Source organism: Pongo pygmaeus, chromosome 14, assembly GCF_028885625.2.
Source record: "Pongo pygmaeus isolate AG05252 chromosome 14, NHGRI_mPonPyg2-v2.0_pri, whole genome shotgun sequence".
Lineage (NCBI taxonomy): Eukaryota > Metazoa > Chordata > Mammalia > Primates > Hominidae > Pongo > Pongo pygmaeus.
Genome location: NC_072387.2, coordinates 26,649,997 through 26,674,367, shown reverse-complemented (window position 1 = coordinate 26,674,367; position 24,371 = coordinate 26,649,997). Strand labels below are relative to the sequence as shown.

The 24,371-nt window shown below is 41.4% G+C and overlaps 2 protein-coding genes across 41 annotated transcripts in view; one reads left to right on the top strand and one right to left on the bottom strand.

Moving 5' to 3' along the window:
* The window catches only part of IFT88 (intraflagellar transport 88), a 133,856-nt gene that overhangs the window by 21,051 nt on the left and 88,434 nt on the right, over window positions 1-24,371 (bottom strand). For 19 of the 37 annotated variants that reach the window (XR_010123480.1, XM_054447248.2, XM_054447257.2 and 16 more), the window contains 3 exons: window positions 19,877-19,929; window positions 17,362-17,427; window positions 10,143-10,249 (listed from right to left, as the gene is read on the bottom strand). Coding sequence is in view for 36 of the 37 variants with exons in the window: in XM_054447248.2 (XP_054303223.2) it covers window positions 10,143-10,249; window positions 17,362-17,427; window positions 19,877-19,929 (226 nt within the window). In the remaining variant the exon portion in view is untranslated. Of the gene's footprint in view, window positions 1-10,142; window positions 10,250-10,360; window positions 10,485-17,361; window positions 17,428-19,876; window positions 19,930-24,371 lie in introns of all 37 variants that reach the window. The other 18 variants (XM_063650569.1, XM_063650574.1, XM_063650571.1 and 15 more) reach the window with 2 other exon arrangements.
* The window catches only part of EEF1AKMT1 (EEF1A lysine methyltransferase 1), a 208,275-nt gene that overhangs the window by 114,737 nt on the left and 69,167 nt on the right, over window positions 1-24,371 (top strand). The window lies entirely within an intron of this gene.

Genomic DNA, 24,371 nt, shown 5'->3' with positions numbered 1-24,371 from the left:
AAAAAAAAAAAAAAAAAAAAGGTAAGCTGAGTTTTGAAATTCAATTTATAAAATAAAAGTATGATTAAAACCTCACAAAAGACCTAAGATCTGTCCAACAGTCTACTTTCTTAGATACAGACCCGCCTTCAAAGCCTAAGAAGTATCTCCACACTGTGGCATTGTTAGGTTTCTTTCTACATTTTATGGTTCTGTTTTGCCTAAGTATTAGAATTTTTGTATTAACATTGAATCTGCCTCAAGTCACACTATCAACTTTTCATATGTATAATGGTTCATTTACACAGCTATAGGATGATCAGTGAACAGAGACAGATGGCTTTTTATATTTATAATTGAATTAAACTTAACATGGGTGGATATTTTATTTAGATCTTCAATAATATAAACATAAAATATAAATATAATTTCATATTTAATTCAAAGCACAAAGTATTTAACTCCTTAACCCTGACAACTTCCCAAATATTTATAAATTATCAGGTCATGGATAAAGTTATTGTCTGTGGTTTGCTAGGAAGAAATAAATTCTTTTCAATAATTCAACTCATTTCTGTAAGATGAAATACTCTCTTAAAACTCAGGACTTCCAAATGTTACGTAAACATATCCAATTTTTTTTCCATTAAAAGGAAAAGCACTTCCCTTGAAATATCAACTTTCTCCTTGCCTTCACAGATGAAAGAAAATCTTAAAAAGACGTAGCAAAGTAAGAATTTAAACATCCATAATCTGACTTTATTTCAAAACTTGATTTTCATCCATCCACAGATGGATCATCTCCAGCATACCAAAAAAACCTCTAAATGCTGAAAATAGGCTGGGTGTGGTGGCTCACGCCTATAATCCCAGCACTTTGGGAGGCCGAGGTGGGTGGATTACCTGAGGTCAGGAGTTCAAGACCAGCCTGGTCAACATGGCAAAACCCCGTCTCTACTAAAAATACAAAAATTAGCCGGGTGTGGTGGCAAGCGCCTGTAATCTCAGCTACTCTGGAGGCTGAGGCAGAAGAATCGCTTGAACCTGGGAGGTGGGGGTTGCAGTGAGCCGAGATCACACCACTGTACGCCAGCCTGGGTGATAGAGAGAGGGACTCTGTCTCAAAAAAAAAAAAAAAAAATGCTGAAAAAAAAATGCTGAAAATAAATTCATCAAGACAAATGTCCACATAGCTTGACAGTTTTTAAAATCACATGTGAAAACTTGCATCCTGTTTAAGTGACCAGAGATTCAGAACAAGATATGCGAAGGTAAGTAAGCACTTCCATAATCACTACACTCTTTACTGCCTGACACCTGTTCCCTGCACTCATCTAGAATTTTCCAGTCCTCTGGCTCTCATCACTCTTCTCTTTTTAATCTCTTTAAATTCCTACTTTCTGTCCAGCCTAGAATCAAGGCCTACCACGTGCTGTGATGCCACATTGGAACTATGGTCCTTGCCTTCTTCTTGTCTTTCTGCTTCAATCATCAAGACAAATCTAAGCCTCAGTTGGTTCAGTGACTTCCCTTTTTCCTCTCCTACTCCCAGAACACTGTGCTGGGGAAACAGTTCCATCAGTACAAAAACCAGACAAGCCTCAGGGCTCCCCACTGCTCACTTAGGTCCTCCCCTGTGCCCCATGCAGACCATCTCACTTCTCACAGACACCACTTTTTGTCCTCATCACTTTTGGAACTGACTGTCCCGCCTGCTTAGAGAATAAAAGGAAAACAGCATCTCCTTGGATATGCCAGCTGGCATGGACCCTGCATGGATGGGTCGGCTACTCCCTGTCTGCCTGCCCTCCCTCATCTTTTCAGCTATTTCCTCCTCCCTCATCTCCTCAGGAGACCCCCTGGGTGTCCCCTGGTCGGGGCTGGCTCCATGTGCTCTCATTATGCTCAGGGTCCCACTCTACCGGTTTGTCTTTCTCCTTCATCATCCTCCTGTGCACAGAGAATGTGGTGTAATTTTCCAACTGAATGCCTATTTGCAGTTGAGAATCAGTGAACTCCACCATAAGGAGTCATGTGTACTAACCATTGTAATAGCTGTAGCAAGGATTTCTTGTGCAAGTTACAGAGAAGGCAGCTTCAAAAGTAAAACCAAAACATTTATCAAAACCTTAGTTTGATAAAGTTCTAAGTTCAAAGAATTCTCTAAGAATGTGCCTATTATGTAAGAAAAAAAAAAATCTCAACTGTCAAGATTCAGTTAACTGCACATCTCTCATACCACTCACACAACAGAGCTCTGCTCAGTAGTGTTTTCAGGCATGATCTAAGTGCTTCCTTCGGAGATGCAAAGTAAACACCCAAGAGACAGAGCTGCTGCAGACAGCAATCCCACCAGGCAACAGGATAGACTCTGTGATGCCCCACCGGGTATTCCAGGGCTGGCCCAGCCCCTGACCTTGCCCTTTAAGACTGTGATGGAGGTAAAGTGGCCTCAGTGCAGTCCAAAGGAACTGAAGGAAGCCAGGAGGGGTGTGTCACAAACGCCACATATACAGAGCTGCTGCTAAGTCAGGCAGACGGAAAGTTAGAGTGTCCATCATATTGACTGCTATGTAAGTGATTAATCTTAGTGAGGGTAGTTTTAGCTGTGTGAATGGAAGCAGTCAAGGTTAGACTGATTTGAAGAGCACCTGGGAAGTGAGAAAATAAAGATCAAGTATAGATAAAGTACATTGTTCTTTGGCTGGAAGGATAAAGAATGGTGACAGTGGGGCAGATCCAGAATGTGTGGGGCCAGAAGCTTATACAGTTTGGGGGAAACTTTCTGAGGAAGAGGATATAAAACTGTGAAAATGGGCCGGGCACGGTGGCTCACGCCTGTAATCCCAGCACTTTGGGAGGCTGAGGTGGGCTGATCACCAGGTCAGGAGTTCAAGACCAGCCTGACCAACATGGTGAAACCCTGTCTCTACTAAAAAAAAAAATACAAAGAAGAAAACAAAAACAAAACAAAAAAGCTGTGAAAATGAAATGAATGCAAAGATAAAAATTTATTAGACAGAGGCAATGCAAATGAGGGCCTGCAGCTTAAGCTCCCCAACTCCACAGGGAACACCCTGGGCTGTGGGCACTGCTGCTCCTCAGGGACACTGGGCAGGGAATTCCTGCCATGACACCACACACTCTCAGGGGCCCGAGGGTCCTGTCTCACACAGACTCATCTGACATGCAACTCACCTCAGATCTAGCACAGGCATGGGTACATTTTAGGAGCACAGTAAACACTTGTTAAACATAGTGAAGACGACATTCTCATCATATGGTATATGAGGGCTCAAGTAGGAGACACACTTTTCAGAATTATTCCCCTCATCCTTCCAGAGTTTTAACACTTCATAAAGTTCACAGAAATTCTTATCACTTTGGAGTGGATGTGAGGTAAGGCCTCACGTTAGATAAGAGAGGAAGCATTTAAACAATGATTGACATAAATTATTCTTATCACATCAACACTAAGATGTGCAGGAAACAGCCATGTAACAAAATATGGAGGACAAAGTGATGGAAATCCGTATTTACTGACATGGGAAGCGGTCCATGTTATTTTGCGAAGTGGGTGGGAGAGGTTATAAAACAGTATTTTTTGTAAAAATCTCATTTTTGTTTTAAAAAAAAGTCCCATTAAAAATATATGTGTTGATATATGTTTGTATGTATTTGTAAAAATGCCTGGGAAAGGGGAATGATAACAGTGATGTCTAAGTGGTGGGATAGGTGATTTTCACTTTTTTCTTTATACATTTTTATTTGGATTAAAAATTATTTACAAAAGCAATTTTCCTGCATTTTTAAAAGAACATTTATTGTTTTCATAATATGGAAAAAAGATGGGATTCCTAATCTGGAAAAAATATTATGTCATTCCCACTTTGGAAAAAAAATGAGAGAAGGCACAGAATAGAGGAGCAAAGTAGCCACAAATAAAATAACTGAACAAATTAAGTGAATAAATGCTGGAAGAGAGAAAATAAACATTTTTTCCCTTTAATCCTACTCTTTATTGTGAATCTGTGACCATAAACTCACATGTTACTCTTCTGGGGACTGGAAGAACCATTATGAGCTGGTGGGTCCTATGGGTCATCCAGGACGGGCCACCCAGAGTGGGGTCTGGAAGCCACTGATGGCCCACAAACTGCCACCTGTCCTCAATGAGATGAACAGAAGGCAAGTGTTTACAAACTTGCACAGCATCAAAATGTTGCTGGATGTCAGACCCTGCTGACATCCAAGTGCAGGATCATTTTTCTAGTAACGTCAGTGACAGACTAGCAAAAAATAATTTCACCACAGATAGTTTGAGAAGTTCAAAGCTAGAACACTATCCTCATTTTACAGCTGATAAGAATGAAGTCCAGAAAGGTAAACATCCATTCCAGATCACACGGTCGACCAACGGTCATGTCAGGAAAAAAGTACGGGGTTCTGTCCACCTTACTACGCTTTTACTTCCTAAGAATTGGGTTTCTGTCCTATGGAACAAGGAGCAGTTACTTGTTACGTAGTTAAGGGTTCTTAAGACTATTGGCTGACTGTAAATTCAAGAGAAAACAAAATTAAAAACATTCCTTAGTGGCTTCAATTCCAAAGGACCCATAAACATGGCCTTAACTTTCTGTCCTCAGACCTCTGCCCACGTTTTTTTCTCTCCACCCCAAACTCCAAGTGTCCAATCATGCCCACTCCAAAACACAAGCCCCTCTGAGAACTGCCTCTGAGTACCTCCTCTCGGAGCGAAGACCCTCCCCTCTCAGTCCCACAGCTCTGCCTCGAGTGCCTCAGGCACCAGGGCCAACTCTTGTGCCTCACTGTGTCCTCCATATGCATGGCAGATCATAATCAATGTTTTCTGAGCGAATCAACAGACAGGCTAACACAGGGCAATGCATGAGAGTATCTGAAATCAATGGCCTTAAAGAAATGACTGGTGATCTTACCCTAGAAAATGTAATCAACACGCAAATCACCACCAGTTTTGTACTAAGGATATATTCTGTTCAGTAGTTGTGTTGACTTTTGTCAATAATATATAAATTGTACAAGACATTCTTATAGCCATTATTACACATATAAAATTTTTTTAGATTGCATTTTTTAGTTTGGTTAATTTTAAAGCTAAATATGGGATCTTAATACTGGATCTCTCTCCTTTTAAGAAATATAACCAAAAGGGTTTCTGCACAACTCGACCATACGTTTATTTTCATTGTATTTTGGTAATAACTGGAAATTTGGGTATATGTACCAATGATATATTAATTTTGAATGTCACATGCTATTTTGTCAATCTGGCCAAAAGAAAGCATTTCTTGGCATTGTTTCCTGAATACTTTGGGGGAAAACTGGCAAATATTGAAACAGCATTTCTCTATTTGAATAGTCTGAAAATTTAGAAATTTGATTTAAAAATTGAATATATTTTTATCTTTAGCAATGAAAATATTCTGTATTTTGTCCTCCTTTTTTTTTTTTGAGATGGAGTCTCGCTCTGTTGCCCAGGCTGGAGTGCAGTGGCACGATCTCAGCTCACTGCAAGCTCCGCCTCCCAGGTTCACGCCATTCTCCTGCCTCAGCCTCCCGAGTAGCTGGGACTACAGGCGCCCACCACCACGCCTGGCTAATTTTTTGTATTTTTATTTTTATTTTTATTTTATTATTATTATTTTTTAATTTATGAAGTATTTATTGATCATTCTTGGGTGTTTCTGGGAGAGGGGGATATGGGAGGGTCATAGGATAATAGTGGAGAGAAGGTCAGGAGATACACACATGAACAAAGGTCTCTGGTTTTCCTAGGCAGAGGACCCTGCGGCCTTCTGCAGTGTTTGTGCCCCTGGGTACTTGAGATTAGGGAGTGGTGATGACTCTTAAAGAGCATGCTGCCTTCAAGCATCTGTTTAACAAAGCACATCTTGCACCGCCCTTAATCCATTTAACCCTGAGTTGACATAGCACATGTTTCAGAGAGCACGGGGCTGGGGGCAAGGCCATAGATCAACAGCATCCCAAGGCAGAAGAATTTCTCCTAGTCAGAACAAAATGGAGTCTCCTATGCCCACCTCTTTCTACACAGATACAGCAACAATCTGATCTCTCCTTCCTTTCCCCACACTTCCCCCCCCTTCCTTTCAACAAAACCGCCATCGACCTCATGGCCCGCTCCCGATGGTCGCTGTCTCTTCGGAGCTGTTGGGTACACCTCCCAGACAGGGCGGCCGGGCAGAGGCGCTCCTCACCTCCCAGACAGGGCGGCCGGGCAGAGGTGCTCCTCGCTTCCCAGACGGGGCCGCCCGGGCAGAGGCGCTCCTCACTTCCAAGACGGGGCCGCCCGGGCAGAGGCGCTCCTCACTTCCTCCCAGACGGGGTGGCGGCCAGGCAGAGGCGCTCCTCATCTCCCAGACAGGGCGGCCGGGCAGAGGCGCTCCTCACTTCCCAGACTGGGCAGCCGGGCAGAGGCGCTCCTCACTTCCCAGACTGGGCAGCCGGGCAGAGGCACTCCTCACCTCCTAGACGGGGTGGCCAGGCAGAGGCGCTCCTCACTTCCCAGACGGTGTGGCGGCTGGGCAGAGGCGCTCCTCCCTTCCTAGATGGGGCGGCCAGGCAGAGGCGCTCCTCACTTCCTCCCAGACGGGGTGGCGGCCAGGCAGAGGCACTCCTCACTTCCCAGAGGGGGCGGCCGGGCAGAGGTGCTCCTCACTTCCTCCCAGACGGGGTGGCGGCCGGGCAGAGGCACTCCTCACCTCCCAGACGGGGCGGCCGGGCAGAGGTGCTCCTCATCTCCCAGACGGGGCAGCCGGGCAGAGGTGCTCCTCACTTCCTCCCAGACGGGGTGACAGCCGGGCAGAGGCACTCCTCACCTCCCAGACGGGGCGGCCGGGCAGAGGTGCTCCTCATCTCCCAGACGGGGCGGCCGGGCAGAGGCGCTCCTCACCTCCCAGACGGAGTGGCCAGGCAGAGGCGCTCCTCACTTCCCATATGGGGTGGCGGCCGGGCAGAGGCGCTCCTCACTTCCCAGATGGGGCAGCCGGGCAGAGGCGCTCCTCACTTCCTCCCAGACGGGGTGGCGGCCAGGCAGAGGCGCTCCTCACCTCCCAGACGGGGCGGCCGGGCAGAGGTGCTCCTCATCTCCCAAACGGGGCAGCCATGCAGAGGTGCTCCTCACTTCCTCCCAGACGGGGTGATGGCCGGGCAGAGGCGCTCCTTACCTCCCAGACGGAGTGGTCAGGCAGAGGCGCTCCTCACTTCCCATATGGGGTGGCGGCCGGGCAGAGGTGCTCCTCACTTCCCAGATGGGGCAGCTGGGCAGAGGCGCTCCTCACTTCCTCCCAGACGGGGTGGCGGCCAGGCAGAGGCACTCCTCACCTCCCAGACGGGGCGGCCGGGCAGAGGTGCTCCTCATCTCCCAGATGGGGCAGCCAGGCATAGGTGCTCCTCACTTCCTCCCAGACGGGGTGGCAGCCGGGCAGAGGCACTCCTCACCTCCCAGACGGGGCGGCCGGGCAGAGACGCTTCTCACTTCTCATACGGGGTGGCGGCCGGGCAGAGGCGCTCCTCACTTCCTCCCAGACGGGGTGGCGGCCAGGCAGAGGCGCTCCTCACTTCCCAGACGGGGTGGCCGGGCAGAGGCGCTCCTCACTTCCCATACGGGGTGGCAGCCGGGCAGAGGCGCTCCTCACTTCCCAGACGGGGCGGCCGGGCAGAGGTGCTCCTCACTTCCTCCCAGACGGGGTGGCGGCCGGGCAGAGGCGCTCCTCACCTCCCAGACGGGGTGGCCGGGCAGAGGCGCTCCTCCCTTCCCAGACGGAGTGGCCAGGCAGAGGCGCTCCTCACCTCCCAGAGTGGGCGGCCAGGCAGAGGCGCTCCTCACCTCCCAGACGGGGCGGCTGGGCAGAGGCGCTCCTCACCTCCCAGAAGGGGCGGCTGGGCAGAGGCGCTCCTCACTTCCCATATGGGGCGGCAGCCGGGCAGAGGCGCTCCTCACTTCCCAGACGGGGTGGCGGCCAGGCAGAGGCGCTCCTCACTTCCCAGATGGGGCAACCGGGCAGAGGCGCTCCTCACTTCCTCCCAGACGGGGTGGCGGCCAGGCAGAGGCGCTCCTCACCTCCCAGACGGGGCGGCCGGGCAGAGGTGCTCCTCATCTCCCAGACGGGGCAGCCGGGCAGAGGCGCTCCTCACTTCCTCCCAGACGGGGTGGCAGCCGGGCAGAGGGGCTCCTCACATCCCAGACAATGGGCGGCCGGGCAGAGGCGCTCCTCACTTCCCAGATAGGGCGGCCGGGCAGAGGGGCTCCTCACATCCCAGACGATGGGCGGCCAGGCAGAGATGCTCCTCACTTCCTAGACGGGGTGGCGGCGGGGCAGAGGCTGTAATCTTAGCACTTTAAGAGGCCAAGGCAGGAGGCTGGTAGGTGGAGGTTGCAGCGAGCCGAGATCACACCACTGCACTCCAGCCTGAGCACCATTGAGCATTGAGTTAGCGAGACTCCGTCTGCAATCCCAGCACCTCGGGAGGCTGAGGCAGGCAGATCACTCAAGGCCAGGAGCTGGAGACCAGCCCGGTCAACACGGTGAAACCCCGTCTCCACCAAAAATACAAAAACCATTCAGGCGTGGCGGCGCGCGCCTGCAATCCCAGGCACTCGGCAGGCTGAGGCAGGAGAGTCACAGGAGCCCGAGGCAGGGAGGTTGCAGTGAGCCGAGATCATGGCAGTACAGTCCAGCTTCGATAACAGCGGGAGACCGAAAAAAGAAGGAGAGGGAGACCGAAGAAAGGGGAGGGGGGAGGGGGAGGGGGAGGGGGAGGGGGAGGGGGAGGGGGAGGGAGAGCTTGTATTTTTAGTAGAGACGGAGTTTCAGCATGTTAGCCAGGATCGTCTCGATCTCCTGACCTCTTGATCCGCCCACCTTGGCCTCCCAAAGTGCTGGGATTACAGGTGTGAGCCACTGTGCCCGGCCTCTATTATTTATTTTCTTTTTCTTCTTAATAGTTTACCTTTATTCTCCAACTGTCTTTGGTGTTTTGGCTGTTTTTCTCTTCCTTTTTCATATTTAAAATATTCATTCCTCAAGCCCTGCTCTTCCCATTTTGCTGTATTCCAAACATACACTATTGCTTTGACAGACCTGTTTGTCTGTCTGCTAATGTTTTTCATGTTCAGTGAAGCAAAAAAGCAAAACATCTTTTAAAAAACAGCACTGCTACATGGCTTGCAGTTTCCAGGGGCTGGTCCCCACCACTATGGGGCTCGCAGTGTTCAGGAATGGAGGGCTGAGAGTGAGTCTGTCTTGCTTGGCCAACAACCCAGTGCCACAATTGCTTCTTGCTGGCACTAATGAATGTACAATGTACAATGTACAAAGTTTTCTTCTTACCCAGAAATGTGGATCTCCCAAGCATAAAAAAGAGAACAGTCTTCCTTTCCATAATAGTTCCAGAAAGAGGACTAATTTCTCTGAAAAATCATTTTAGATAAAACTTCTAGTTTTAACATTTTAAAACAGGAGTTAGGGGCTCAGCAAGAGAAATTACCCTGACCCACATAAACCTGAATTGGTTTATCTTCCTCTCTTAAGTTTATACAAATCTTTTTCCATTTTAAAACAATTTAAGAAAATCCACTGCCTGATATATTTTATGTCTACTTTTTCACCGCTTAAATTAGCTTCTATATCCTGAGTTGGTATTTGATCAAGGTAACCCTTCAGGAGCATAAAGCCTGAGTGCTTCTCAAACTTTGGTGACAATAAAAATCACCTAGAAAACTTGTTAAAGCACACACTCACAGATTCCATTGTTGCAGTGAAGTAACTGTCTCTCATGGTCCACAGGACTTTCCAATTAAAATTATGTCTTCAAATTAACCTGTAAGCTATTTCATGTTGTGGAAAATTATAATTATTTGTCTGTTAATAGCTATCCACTAAGATAATTTGAAATCTATTGCACGTCCTCTCCCTGGGAATCCACTTTTGCCAGAATTTTATCCTCAAACTAGAGTTTTAGTTATTCCTCCTATTATGTCAGAACAGAAAAAAATTTCAACTCTGTTTTCTTATAGAAGCTCCTAACATCACATATTTGAGCTATAGAAGGCTGACATTCTAAAAATTAACAAACAGCAGTTTTGGGCCCATATGAGATACCTGTTCCCTTATTTCTTTCATTTTTTCCAACCTCTTCAGTTTTCTGGCATATTCCTGAGCATCTTTTAATCCAAGATCTGTGCAGAGACGAACCAAGAAACGCAGACCTAAATTGTAAAATATACATTTAGGAAAGAATATGGGCACAGTATATTTGTTAAAAGCTCAATAAATCAATGAACTCAGTCTTTTGGGATACAGGTAGGAATGATGCTTACAAATAGTATTTTTCTCCTGAAAAATAATTACACTTTGCAATCTCTGGACCAGGGAGAACTGACTTCCTTGGAAGGAGGTTTAAAGGGTCTCTCTCCATGTGTCCTGTCCTCACGCTGCCAGAACCTAGAAGGAACATGGCACAGGACACTGCTGGCAGAGAACTTAGAAGGCAAATGTAACATCTGTTAATGTTTTACAGCAGTTTCATAAATACATATAAAGAGCTATAAGAGAGACTAGGCTAAAAAGTGTAGACAGTTTATACATATAATAATCATTACTAATAAATGTTATTACTGTCAGTAAATTCATTTTTAAAATAAGTATTATTCACACTATGTGCAAAGCACTAGGAAGATAAAAAAGATGTATTTTACAGTGGCTGGTCTTACAGTTGACATCAAATATATATAAAATAATCACAATAAAAAGTTTTGTGTTCATCATGTCTTGTATACAATAACAACAACAAAATCTTCGATCACTTTATACATATCACCAGATCACATATTGTTTAGTTCTGCTTGCTACTGCGTCTTATAAAAATGGTATTGTTCTGTATACAGTCTCCTGGAATTTGCTTTTTCATTCAAGCTTGTGTTTCTAAAATTACCAACATTTTAAAAACATGCAGTAGATGCTAAAAAACACAATAATTTTGTCTTTACGTTTGTAAGAATGACCTTTGCCATTTGTGGTCTAAATTACTTTAAAATATTTTTATTATCTCATTTAAAAATAATATTTTCCTTCAATACAACTGCAATGCAGGTCATTATAGAGAATTTGTAAAACATACAAAGGTAAAAAATAAAAAATAAAAGTTACTCATTACTCATTCATCCAGAGACATCGATGTTCATCAAGGATATTGGTCTAAAATTCTCTTTTTTGGTTGTGTCTCTGCCAGGCTTTGGTATCAGGATGATGCTGGCCTCATAAAATGAGTTAGGGAGGATTCCCTCTTTTTCTATTGATTGGAATAGTTTCAGAAGGAATGGTACCAGCTCCTCTTTGTACCTCTGGTAGAATTTGGCTGTGAATCTGTCCGGTCCTGGACTTTTTTTGGTTGGTAGGCTTTTTTTTTGTGGGTGTCTTTTTTGTTGATGTTGATGCTATTCCTTTCTGTTTTTTAGTTTTCCTTCTAACAGACAAGCCCCTCAGCTGCAGGTCTGTTAGAGTTTGCTGAAGGTCTACTCCAGACCCTGTTTGCCTGGGTATCACCAGCAGAGGCTGCAGAACAGCAAATACTGCTGCCCGATCCTTCTTCTGGAAGCTTCGTCCCAGAATTAATCATTTTGGCTCTATTAAATATCTTTCAAACACATCTCCCGACATCATCCACCAACATCATCACTGCATTCTGCCTAAATTCCTGCTGTACAATTTAGGTAGGGCATTTGAAAATCTAGCTGTGTCTCACGCAGACTTGCAGCCAACCCTCCTGTTTTCAGAAGCAGCCAGCACCCCTCCCATTTTCTGATGCCTCCAATTCCCGGGATTTCCTGGGGTTCTATGTCAAGAATTGTTTTGTTTCTGCTGACTTCTCCACTACCTACGCACCTCTGCAGTTCTTCTAATCTGCTAAGCAGAAAACATTCCTAAAATTTAATTATCTCTTTGTTCTTGTACACTGATAATTTTTTTTTTTTTTTAAGATGGAGTCTTGCTCTGTCACCTGGGCTGGAGCGCACTGGCGCGATCTCAGCTCACTGCAACCTCTGCCTCCTGGGTTCAAGCAATTCTCCTGCCTCAGCCTCCTGAGTAGCTGGGATCACAGGCTCCCACCACTACGCCCAGCTAATTTTTTGTATTTTTAGTAGAGACAAGGGTTTCATCATGTTGATCAGGCTGGTCTTGAACTCCTGGCCTCGTGATTTGCCCGTCTTGGCCTCCCAAAGTGCTGGGATTACAGGCGTGTGCCACCGCGCCCAGCCGCATTTATAATTTTTATAAACTGTCTTTTTTTGGTTTGTAGTATAAGAAAACACATGTTCAATCTGCTACATTTTCCACAATAGACTACCTTTTGAAATAGACTCTGCATCCCTCTAATTCTGCCCTTACTAATGCTACTGTCTACCTGCAGTGCCTGCTCCTGCCTTTCCTTCCTGGTAAAACCCTCCGTACCATTCAAGGCCACTTCAAATGTCACTTCCTCTGTAAAACCTAATTATGTCAATCGTCCCCTAGTTTGGGCAGAGTTAAGAGCTCCTCTGTATTTTGACAGCACTTTGCACATTTTTCAGTTATCTCATTTATTACCCCATATCAGTTAACTATTTGTGAGTCCTAGGAGGCAGAAATCAAGTTGATATATCTGTTGTATCCCCAGCACATAAAAAATAGTTGGTAAAAGTTTTGGGGAACAAATGAATGGATAAAGAAACAGGAAAGTCTTAAAGCTAGTGAACACTCCATTTTTTCAAAAGTATTACCGATAATATATATAATAACAGAACACAAAAATATGTGCTAAACATACTGAAATAAATTTATACGAAGATGGCCCCCAACTTCTCCCTAAGTGTCTATTTAACACATCCTCTTGGACATCGAAGAGGTAGCTCAAATACAACATATCTTAAAAAAGGTTTTGATTTTTCCCTCCAAAAGCTGCTTCTTCCTCAGTTTCCCACATCTCAGTGGATGGCAGCTCCATCCTTCCAGCTCCCAGAGCTATATTTGTGCAATCACCCTTGACACTCTCTCCCTCAAGTCTCACATCTAAATGGCCAGCAAGTGCTGGCACTGATACCTTTGATACATATTCAGAATCCATCTTGCCCACCTCCACTGCTATCTCATTAGTCCAAGTGAATACGGTGATTTTGCATTTAGGTACGGCCCACCCCAGCTTATTCTCCATACAGCAGCCAAAACAATCTTTTGATTTGGACCTCAGGTGCAGAAGCTTGAGTTAATCACACTTTAGAAGCTTTTGAAAACATATGTCAAATTGTATTATTCTTCCACACAAAATCCTCCAATGGCTCATCATCTCCCCAAAAATATAATTTGAAGCCCTGAACTAAGGCCTGTGAGGATCCACAGGTCCTGGCCCACCCACTCTGCCTCTCTCTCTGTATCATATCGTCCACTGTGCTTTGACCACATTGACTTCCACATCGTCATGGCTTGCTTCTGTCTATTCTTTCAGGTCTCTGCTCAAATGCTAATTTAACAGAAAGCTGTTCCATGACAACCCTGTCTCAAATACCAGCCCCTCCCATATTCTCTATCTCCTTACCTGTTTTTCCTTCATAGCACTTATAACTACTGACATTATTTGTTAATTGTCTTTTCTCTTCCCACTAGAAACAAGTTCCATGACATCAAGGATTTTGGTCTGTTTTGTTTTCTGCTACATCCACAGTGCTAGAACAACGTCTGGAACAGAATAGTCATTCCACTCCACAATAATTTGTAAATATGCAAGCAATTTAAGACCATTGAAGTAGACCAGGCGCGGTGGCTCACGCCTGTAATCCCAGCACTTTGGGAGGCCGAGGCAGGTAGATCATGAGGTCAGGAGTTCAAGACCAGCCTGGCCAAGATGGTGAAACCCCATCCCTACTAAAACTACAAAAATCAGCCGGGCATGGTGGCAGGCACCTGTAATCCCAGCTACTCAGGAGGCTGAGGCAGGAGAATCACTTGAACCTGGACAGCAGAGGTTTCAGTGAGCCGAGATCGCACCACTGCACTCTAGCCTGGGTGACAGAGTGAGACTTTGTCTCCAAAAAAAAAAAAAAAAAAAAAGACCATAAAGTATTGTAAAAGTTGATAGTATAAAGTAACTTAAAATGTCACACATTACTATATAAATTACATTTGCATATACATTTATATTAATAATTCATAATAAGAAGGTAATCTTTACTTTCTGCAAATAAAGATTGGCTTAGGAATTTTTTTTTTTTTTTTTTTTAGAGATTTAGAGATGCCCAGGTTGGAGTGCACTGGCACAATCACAGCTCACTGCAGTTTGGAACTCCTGGGTTCAAGTGATCCTTCCGTCTCAGCCTCCTGAGCAGCTGGAACTATAGATGCACACCACCATGCCCTGATATTTTTTTCATATTTAGAAGAGATGAGGTCTTGCTATGTTTCTCAGGCTGGTCTTGAATTCCTGGGCTCAAGCAATCCTCCGGCCTCGGTGTCCCAAAGTGTGGAGATTATAGGCATGAGCCATCACGTACATCCAGAAACATTTAATGTAAAGTAAAAATCATTATTTTTGGTGGATGTTCTCTGAAATTTAGTATATCATCTATAACTCTGTAAAGCAGGTCAATTTTTGGTGAAGAATATATCTTAAAACTAAATTATCCTGCTAGTTTTATCCAGAAAATTACTCTTCTTAAAACAGCACATTCCATGGGTGTAAACGTTTTTTCTACGACTACAATTAAGGTAGACTATTGATTACATTTGTTTTGAAAATTAAATAGGCCAAAGTTATCTTAGACACCCCCTATGGCATAGACAATTATTCATTTGATTCTTAGAGTAACTCATACTCTAAAGAAAAAAACCTGGCCTTCCTTGAAGACATTCCCTTTTCCGGCCCAGTGCAGAGGTGCTATGGTTACTTCACGAGTTCTCAACTGGCATCAATTTTGCACCCCCAAGGGACACTGGCAATGTCTAGAGACATTTCTGGTTTTCGTATCTAGAGGTGAGAGAGCTACTAGCTAATCTATTGGACAGAGGCCAGGGATTTTGCCAAACATTCCATAACCCCCTGGATGGCCTCCCACAATGTAGAATTGCACAATCTCAAATGTCAGAGGTGCCAAGACTGAGAAACTCTTGCCTAGCAGACTTTTGGGTTGCTCCACTTTCAAGAAAAGTTATTACTGCTATCTCTCATTTAATCTCTAAAGCACTAGTTCTCTAATGTGACTGAGATTAAGAATCACATAGAAAGTTCTTTAAAAAGAAATAGGAACAAACAGACGCCTGCGTCCACCGTAAATCTAAATGAAAATCTTTCTAGGTAGGGCTAGAAATTTGTACTTTAAAAAAGTTCTAGGCCGGGCATGGTGGCTCACACCTGCAATCCTAGCAATTTGGGAGGCTGAAGCGAGAGAATCGCTTGAAGAGTGATTTTGCTTTTAGTAGAACCCCCGTCTCTAGTAAAAACAAAAATTAGCTGGGCGTGGTGACGTGCGCCTGTAATCCCAGCTACTAGGGACACTGAAGCGGGAGAATCTCTTGAACCCAGGAGGCAGAGGTTGCAGTGAGCCAAGATGGCGCCACTGCACTCCAGCCTAGGTGACAAGAAGAAAATTCCATCTCAAAAAAAAAAAAATTCTACAAGTAATTCCCATGTAGCCTATTTCCTGACTGGCATTTGTGAAAACTACTGCTGTTAAGTTAATGAGTCTACTTCTAATCAGCATTAGAGAACACCTTGCTCCTATACTCCTACCAAAGACCATAACTGAACTAACTGCTGTTGAGCTTTTCTAGAAAGCCAAATGGAGAAATACATTAATGAAGAAACACGTAGTACATCTAATCCTTGGCCATCAGAAAACTTGGCTCAGAAAAGATTTGTTTTTATTAAATTGTATGTAATGCATTGTTTGTGTTCATTGTCATTGAAGAACAAATTTATTTATTTATTTATTTATTTATTTATTTATTTATTTATTTATTTTGAGACAGAATCTCGCTCTATTGGCCAGGCTGATCTTCAACTCCTGACCTCAGGTGATCTGCCCACCTCAGCCTCCCAAAGTGCTGGGATTACAGGCGTGAGCCACTGTGCCCAGCCTTGAAGAACAAATTTTAACATGGTCGTTTCCAGCATATTATTTTATTTGCTATAGGGATGTTGTTTAAGAAAGTATCTACTGTATCTTTCAATGATTTTATCTACTGTATCTCTCAATGTGTAAACAGAAGTGAATTAAGCGTTGAAGAGATACATCTTCTTCCCAATAGATTGCTTTGTATTTCCACATAAAACAGTAAAAATTATACAACTGCTTGTAACTTTTCTCTTTCCTTTGGCTGCAAGGCTATTCAGGGACAAATTTATAGTTTAGTGAGAACATGTGGCGTATGAATGTGCTTACTTTATGTTTTTCTTGATTCTGTTGTTACTGCCATAATACTTCACATTATTACTGTAAGTTGCATCAATCCATTGTGCAACAAGATAGTAAATAAATGAATATCTTCTACAAAGATAATTTTACAACTGAGTAAGCAGCATATTAACATAATGTTTTAAAATTGAAGTAACATTAAAAATTATTTGCAGCCAGGCGCAGGGGCTCACACCTGTAATCCCAGCACTTTGGGAAGCCAAGGTGGGCGGATCACGAGGTCAGGAGTTTGAGACCAGCCTGGCCAACATAGTAAAACCCGTCTCTACTAAAAATACAAAAATTAGCCAGGCACGGTGGTGCACGCCTAGAGTCCCAGCTACTAGGGAGGCTGAGGCAGGAGAATCACTTGAACTCGGGAGGTGGAGGTTGTGGTGAGCCGAGATCACACCACTGCACTCTAGCCTGGGCAACAGAACAAGACTCTGTCTAAAAAAAAATTATTTGCTATTATATCAGCAATATTATTAATGTTCTATTTTTATAAACCCTAAAATTATTTTCTCAACCTTTAAAAGTTGTTTACTAAAATGCAGAGTTAAAAATGTCTTTCCTATAACATACCACAGGTTTACAAACTTTGAAAAATCAACCATAGGCCAAAATGCTTTCTTAAAATTCTACAGAACTCTGAAATATGTATTTTTCTCGTATTAAAGAAAATTCTGTGGTATATTTAAATCCATCAACAATTAGTTATATAAAAATATGTACTTGCATAGTCAAATTTTCTGATCCTATAAAAATATTTAAAATATGTATCACAAATTATAGGTTGGTATTTATGTATACAATTACTGTAGCAAATGTAATTATATATTAGAACATAAAATATGAGAACTTATCACTTCAAAGTTACATTATGTAATGTCACTTACATTCAACATTTTCTGGAAATTTTCTGTGAGTATCTTTATAAGTATCTAATGCTTTTTGGTAGTTACCTATAAACAAACAAGAGAAAAATATAACGTATTAGCAAATTATACAAACTAACAGGATTCAGAAAAATAATAATTTTAACTGATATACTGGCTATTTAATGGTTTAATAGAAAGGTTTCATGTTTTATATACCACTTAATATAACTTTTAGAAGAAAAATGTATAGATAAAATAAATTTGAAAAAAGGGTTAAAGCAGAAGTAAATGGGTGATAGCTGAAATTTAGCTTCTTCCTTTTTTTTTTTTTTTTTTTTTTTAAAAAAAAGAGACTAGGTCTCACTCTGTTGCCCAGGCTGGAGTACAGTGGCTATTCACAGGCACAATCATTATGCACTACAGTCTATAAACTCCTGAGCTGAAACAATCCTCCTGTCTTAGCCTCCAGAGTAGCTGGGACTATGCACATTGCTGAGCCTGGTTCACTTTAAATATTTTAGTGGCAAAAATTAAGATCCATTCAATTTTCTAAAAAAGATTATTCCAGATGAACTGACAAATTTAAAAATAATCTAAGTTATATACTTATAGTAATGTCAATGTCATTCATTCAGTTGGAAAATATTTAAGATGTTTTTATAGTTTTTTTGGGCCGGGCGTGGTGGCTCACTCCTTTAATCCCAGCACTTTGGGAGGCTGAAGTGGGTGGACCACTTGAGGCCAGGAGTTTGAGACCAGCCTGGGCAACATGGTGAAACCCCTTCTCTACTAAAAATACAAAAATGAACTGGCCATGGTAGCACACGCCTATAATCCCAGCTACTGGGGAGGCTGATACAGGAGAATCACTTGAACCCAGGAGGTGGAAGTTGCAGTGAGCTGAGATTAGTGCCACTGCAGCCCAGCCTGGGTGACAGAGTAAAACTGTCTCAAAATAAATAAATGAATGAATGAATGAATGAATAAATAAATGTTTTTGTGTTATTATTATTTTTTTTGAGACAGAGTCTTGCTCTGTCGCCAGGCTGGAGTGAGTGCAGTGGCGCAATCTCAGCTCACTGCAACCTCCAACCTTCGCCTCCCGGGTTCAAGCGATTCTCCTGCCTCAGCCTCCCGAGTAGCTGGGACTACAGGCGTGCACCACCACGCCCAGCTAATTTTTGTATTTTTAGTAGAGATGGAGTTTCACCATGTTGGCCAGGATGGTCTCGATCTCTTGACCTCGTGATCTGCCCGCCTCAGCCTCCCAAAGTGCTGGAATTACAGGCGTGAGCCACTGTGCCTGGCCTTTACAGTTTTTTAAACATTAAAAAATTTATAGAAAGCAATTTATTTTATAACAGAATAATTCAGCTTCATGTAGCAGCAAAAAATAGGAAAAACGAATTTGGGTGAAAGATCTTTCCTAAAATCTTAGCAAATGAGTTATAAATCTCTCTGGGCCTCTCTCTACAAGAGGGATGAAATAGAGACAGGAAACATCTGACACAAAGCCAGTTCTCAATGCTAGCTGCTGCTTCTAACCTGTACTTCCATAACTGAAGCAGGCTATGTCTTTAAATCATTTAGAATAGTTCATATGTATATGTATACTTTCTATATGACTGATGTTGAAATGAACACAGGCAATTGAGAACTCATGTTGATATAAATTGAATGTATATAGTATAGTCATGTTGTACGTTCAATAGGAATTACAGATTCCCCCCTAAAATGATTTGAGGAATACACTGAGTTATATATTAAAACATTTCTAATGCCATTCTGAAGGTGCTCACAAAGATAAAGAAGGAAACCTCCCCCGAAACTGGGTGAGAACAAACTGCCAACACTTTCAAAACTTGTGCTTCCCTCTTCCCTTAGATTGAATACTTTCTTTTCCTGGGTCATTTTTATGCTCTACAAGAGGGATTATAAATTTGTTCACATTTCTCTCCCAGCTTGATCTTTGATATTTTATGCATATTATTCACTTCACAGTTAGCCTAAAACTAATAGCATCTCTATCCTTCAGGACATGTGTCATCAGCAAGAATTTAATAAAAGCAGTAACAAAAACACAAACCAAGATAGCCAGTGATCTTTGGTATAAAAAACATATAGTCACACTTGTCTCAGTGTGAGCTTTTCTCAGGCTTCTCAAGTGTCATAAATTTGGCCGAGCACACAGGACATTTAGAATCAACCGAGTAGAAAATGGAAACATAATGTATACAGTATGCCTATTTTTTTCTGTGGCTAACTTGTGAAAATGATTACATGTTAACTTTGAGAAATAATAAATCTGTTTTTAAGACAAGTGTTGGAATACATGATTAATACCCACTTTGTAAGCACAACTTTTTTGTATGTAGTAATTACTGTGTTTTTCATACGATGCTTTGAATATGTACAGTTATAAAAAGTTAGTGTTTTAATAAACAGATATGCAACTGGAACACATTTATATGCATAATTACCTAAAAGGAAAGAAGCAAAATATCTATAAAATGAATAAAACTAAAGCATTTACCACTTCTTCTGAAACAACTAGCTACCATCAGCTGCCATTTCACTTGTGTAGGCCTATAAAATAAATAAATGAGACGAAATTAGAGATAAAAAAATCTGTGATGCTCAGTTTTATAAAGCTATGTATCTACTATTTTACAATTACTTTTTGACCTTTTGTTAGATCATTTTTATTATTGAGAACAGCAGATATATAATTTCCTTCAGTATTGCCTGTCATATTTATATTAGGACATATAAATTTAAGTGTTCTTCAAAGTTCCTCTAGTTCATACCTTTATTTAGATATTCATATGAGAACCACTTAACCTGTCTGGTTAAAACCCATTGCATTCTACTTTAAACTTAAAGGATCATTACTTTTGCTATAATCTTTTATCATAATACTTACACTTGCTTGCAAATTTAGTACCTGAGAAGCAATTTTTGATCTAGTGTTTGAAGAATCAGGCTTCGACTAAACAGAGAGTAAAAAAAATTCTACTAATCCCTTTCTGTCCATTAAAAAGAAATCAAATTCTTTTCTAAAATAAATAACCAAAACCAGGATTTCCAAATACTTCTGTTGAAAATATCTCAGGATGGCAAGATATGAAGGAAGAAACACCTAGGGAACAATTTATGCTTATCTCATTTTTTTGAATCTCCTTTCTAAGTAGAAGCCTGATGGCTTCAAAGAAAACCTCAGTTCCTACTCGATTTGATGGCAAACCTAACTACTGGAATCAGATAGATCTGGCTTTAAATCACAGCCCTGCTACTGGGGCAAGTTACTTAACTTCAAATCCATTGCCTACACGGCCACCCACTGTGATCTAAATAAAATACATATCTAACCACATTACTTCCCTCCTTAAAACCTGTTACCTCCCTTCCACCTACATGCTAAATCCAAGATTCTAACCCAGTTTATCTACTTTCTAGATCTTTTCTGCTTCTTCATCTCCCACTGTGCCTTGCTTAACATTTCATGTTACAGCAAATTCACACAGGAGCACAGACTTCCCTGTATCCCCTGCATTTGCTAGACTTCTGGCTTTTGTAAACACCACCATGTCTGCTTAGAGGCTCATTCCAACCTCTTTACTCTCTGCTAATGCCACATGGATAGACTGTTCCATATGCTCTCCTAACACCCTAGAATCACTTAGCGTTGCATTTACCATGTGGTATTATTATTTATGCTTCTGAATACATTACCTTCCTTCCTCTATAAAGATAAGTATCATGACTTCTACTACTGTCAATCTAGCCTGTTTTTGAACTTTAAATGAATACAATCATATAGTATGTAACTTTTTTTTTTTTTTTCCAGACAGGGTCCCAGTCTGTCGCCCAGATTGAAGTGCAGTGGCATGATCTCAGCTCACTGCAATCTCCCCTTTCCGGGCTCAGCCTCCCAAGTAGCTGGGACCACTGGCACACACTGCCATGGCAGGCTAGTTTTTATTTTTTTTTTAAAGAGATTTTTGCCATGTTGCCCAGGCTAGTTTCAAACTCTCGAGGTCAAGCGATCCGCCTGTCTCATCCTCCCAAAGTGCTGGAATTACAGGCATGAGCCACTGCACCTGGCAGTATGTATCCTTTTAATAAGAGCTGAATTACTGAGATAGTCTTCATATACCATACAATTTACCTACTTAAAGGACACAATACAATGGTTTTAGTGTATTAATTCTTTAAAATTATGATAAAATGTATACAACATAACATTTGCCAAAATTTGCCATTCTTAGATGTACAATTCAGTGGCATTTATCACATTCACAATGTTGTGCAACCATCACCACTATCTATTTCCAAAACATTTTATGACACCAAACAGAAACACTCTGCAACCATTAAACAGTAACTCTTAATTCCCTTCCCCACAATCCCCAATAACTTCTGATCTACTTTCTATCTCCATAAATTTGCCCATTTTAGACACTTCATGTAAGTGGAGTATTTGTTCTTTTGTGTCTGGCTTCTTTCACTTAGCTAATGTTTTCAAAGTCCTTCCATGTTGTAGCATGTAACAGAACTTCCTTTTTATAGTGGAATAATATTCCATTTTATGTATATACTGTGGTCCCCCCTTATCTGTGGTGGATATGTTCCAAGATCACCAGTGGATACCTGAAACTACAAATACTACTGAACCCTATATATACTATGTTTTTTTCCTATACAAACATACCTATGATAAAGTTCAATTTATACCTTAGGCATGGTAAGAGGTTAATAATAATAACTAATAAAACAATATACTATAATAGAATTATATAGATGTGGTCTCTGTCTCTCTCAAAATGTCTTATTGTACTTTACTGAGGGTAACTGAAACTGTGGACAGCAAAACATTGTATAAAGGTGGACTACTGTACCATGTTTTGTTTATTCATTGTTGATGGACACCTGGGTTGTTTCTACCTTTTGGCTACTATAAATAATGCTGAGGCTACTTTTGACTATCATAAATTGAAAGCTGAGGCTCAAACAGATCAGATACTTACACATGTTTGTGTAAGTATCTGTTTGAGCCTCAGCTTTCAATTCCTTTGGGTATATACTTACTATACACTGAAAACTATACAACATTGTTGAAATAAATTAAAGAAGACATAGATGGAGAGGCATGTGTGTGCTTGAATTGGAAGACTTAATATTTTTAAGAAAACAATACTACTCAAAGTGATCTATAACGTCAATGCAATCCCTATCAAAATCCCAATGGTGTTTTTGCAAAAGTAGGAAAACTCACCCTAATATTCATGTGGAATCTCAAGGAACCATGAACAGCCAAAGCAATTTGAAAAAGAACAAAGTTGAAGAACTCATGCTTCCTGATTTTAAAATTTGCTTTAATGCTACAATAATCGAAACAGTGTGGTACTACTGCAGAAGGACAGATATATACACCAACAGAATAGAATCTAGAATCCAGAAATATATCCTCATATATATGGTAAATTGATTTCCAACAAAGGTGCCAAGACCACTCAATGGAAAAGGGACAGTCTCTTGCCTTCATGGCTAAATTAATCCCTAATTATTTTATTCTTTTTGATACCATTGCAAATGGAATTTTTTTCTCAATTTCCTTTTTGGATTTTTCATTGCAAATACATAGAAATACAACTAGTTTTGTGGGTTAATTTTATATCCTGAAACTTTGCTGAATTCGTTTATTATATCTAAGATTTTTATGTGGATTCCTTAGGGATTTCTACATATAAGATCATGTCATCTGTGAACAGGGTTAATTTTTACTTCATCTCTTCCAATGTAGATGCCTTTTATTTCTTTTTCTTGCCTACCTGCTCTGGCTAGAACTTCCAGTACCATGTTGATCAGAAGCAGTGGAAGTGGGCATCCTTGTTTCTGATCTTAAGAAAGCAAGCTTTTGGTCTTTCACCATTCAGTATCCTGTTAGCTGTGAGTTTCCATACAATACCTTATCACGTTAAGGAAGTTCTTTCTATTCCTGATTTGAGTATTTTTATCACAAAGAGGTGTTGAATTTTGTCATACACCTTTTCTGCATTAATTGAGATGATCACGTGGGTTTTTTCTTCATTCTATTAATGTGAAGTATTAAATTGACTGATCTTCATATGTTGAACTATCCTTGCATTCTGGGAGTAAATTCCACTTGTGAATGATGTACTTCTTTTAATATGTGGCTAAATTTGGTTTGCCAGTATTTTGTTGAGTATTTTTGCATTTACATTCACAAAATATATTGGTCTGTAGTTTTCTTGTAGTGTCTTTGTTTGCCTTTGGGATAAGGATAATGCTGGCCTCATTGACTGAGTTAGGAAGTGTTTACCTTCTCTTCAATGTTTAGGAGAGTTTGAAAAAAAATAGTGTGAATTTTTCTTGAAATGTCTGGCAGAATTCACCAGTGAATCCATGTAGCCCATGGCTTTTCTTTCTTGGAATATTTTTTATTACTGATTTAATTTCCTTACTGGTTATAGGTCTATGCAGATTTTTTATTTCTTCTTGAGTTGGATTTGGTTGATTGTGTTTCTACAAATTTGACCATTTTAGCTAGGTTATCTAATTTGTTGAGTCAAAGTTGTTTTCTTATAACTCTTTTTATTTATGTAAAATTGGTAGTGAGGCCTCTACTTGCATTTCTAATCTTAGTAATTAAGTCTTCTTTTTTTTTGTTAGTCCTTCTAGCTAGAGATTTGTCAATTTTGTTGAGCTTTTCAAAGAATCAATTTTTGGTTCTGTTGATTTTCTCTACAGCTTTTCTATTCTCTGTTTTATTTATCTCTGCTCTAACCTTTATTATTTCCTTCCTGCTGCTATCTTTGGGTTTAAAGTGCTCTTCTTTTTCTAATTCCTTAAGGTGTTTAGTTAGGTTACTAACTTGGGATCTTTCTTCTTCTTTAATGTACTTACAGATATAAATTTCCCTCTTAGCGATGCTTTTGCAGCATCTTGTAAGTTTTAGTACATTGTGTTTCATTTTCACTTGTCTCAGTTATTTTCTAACTTCCCTG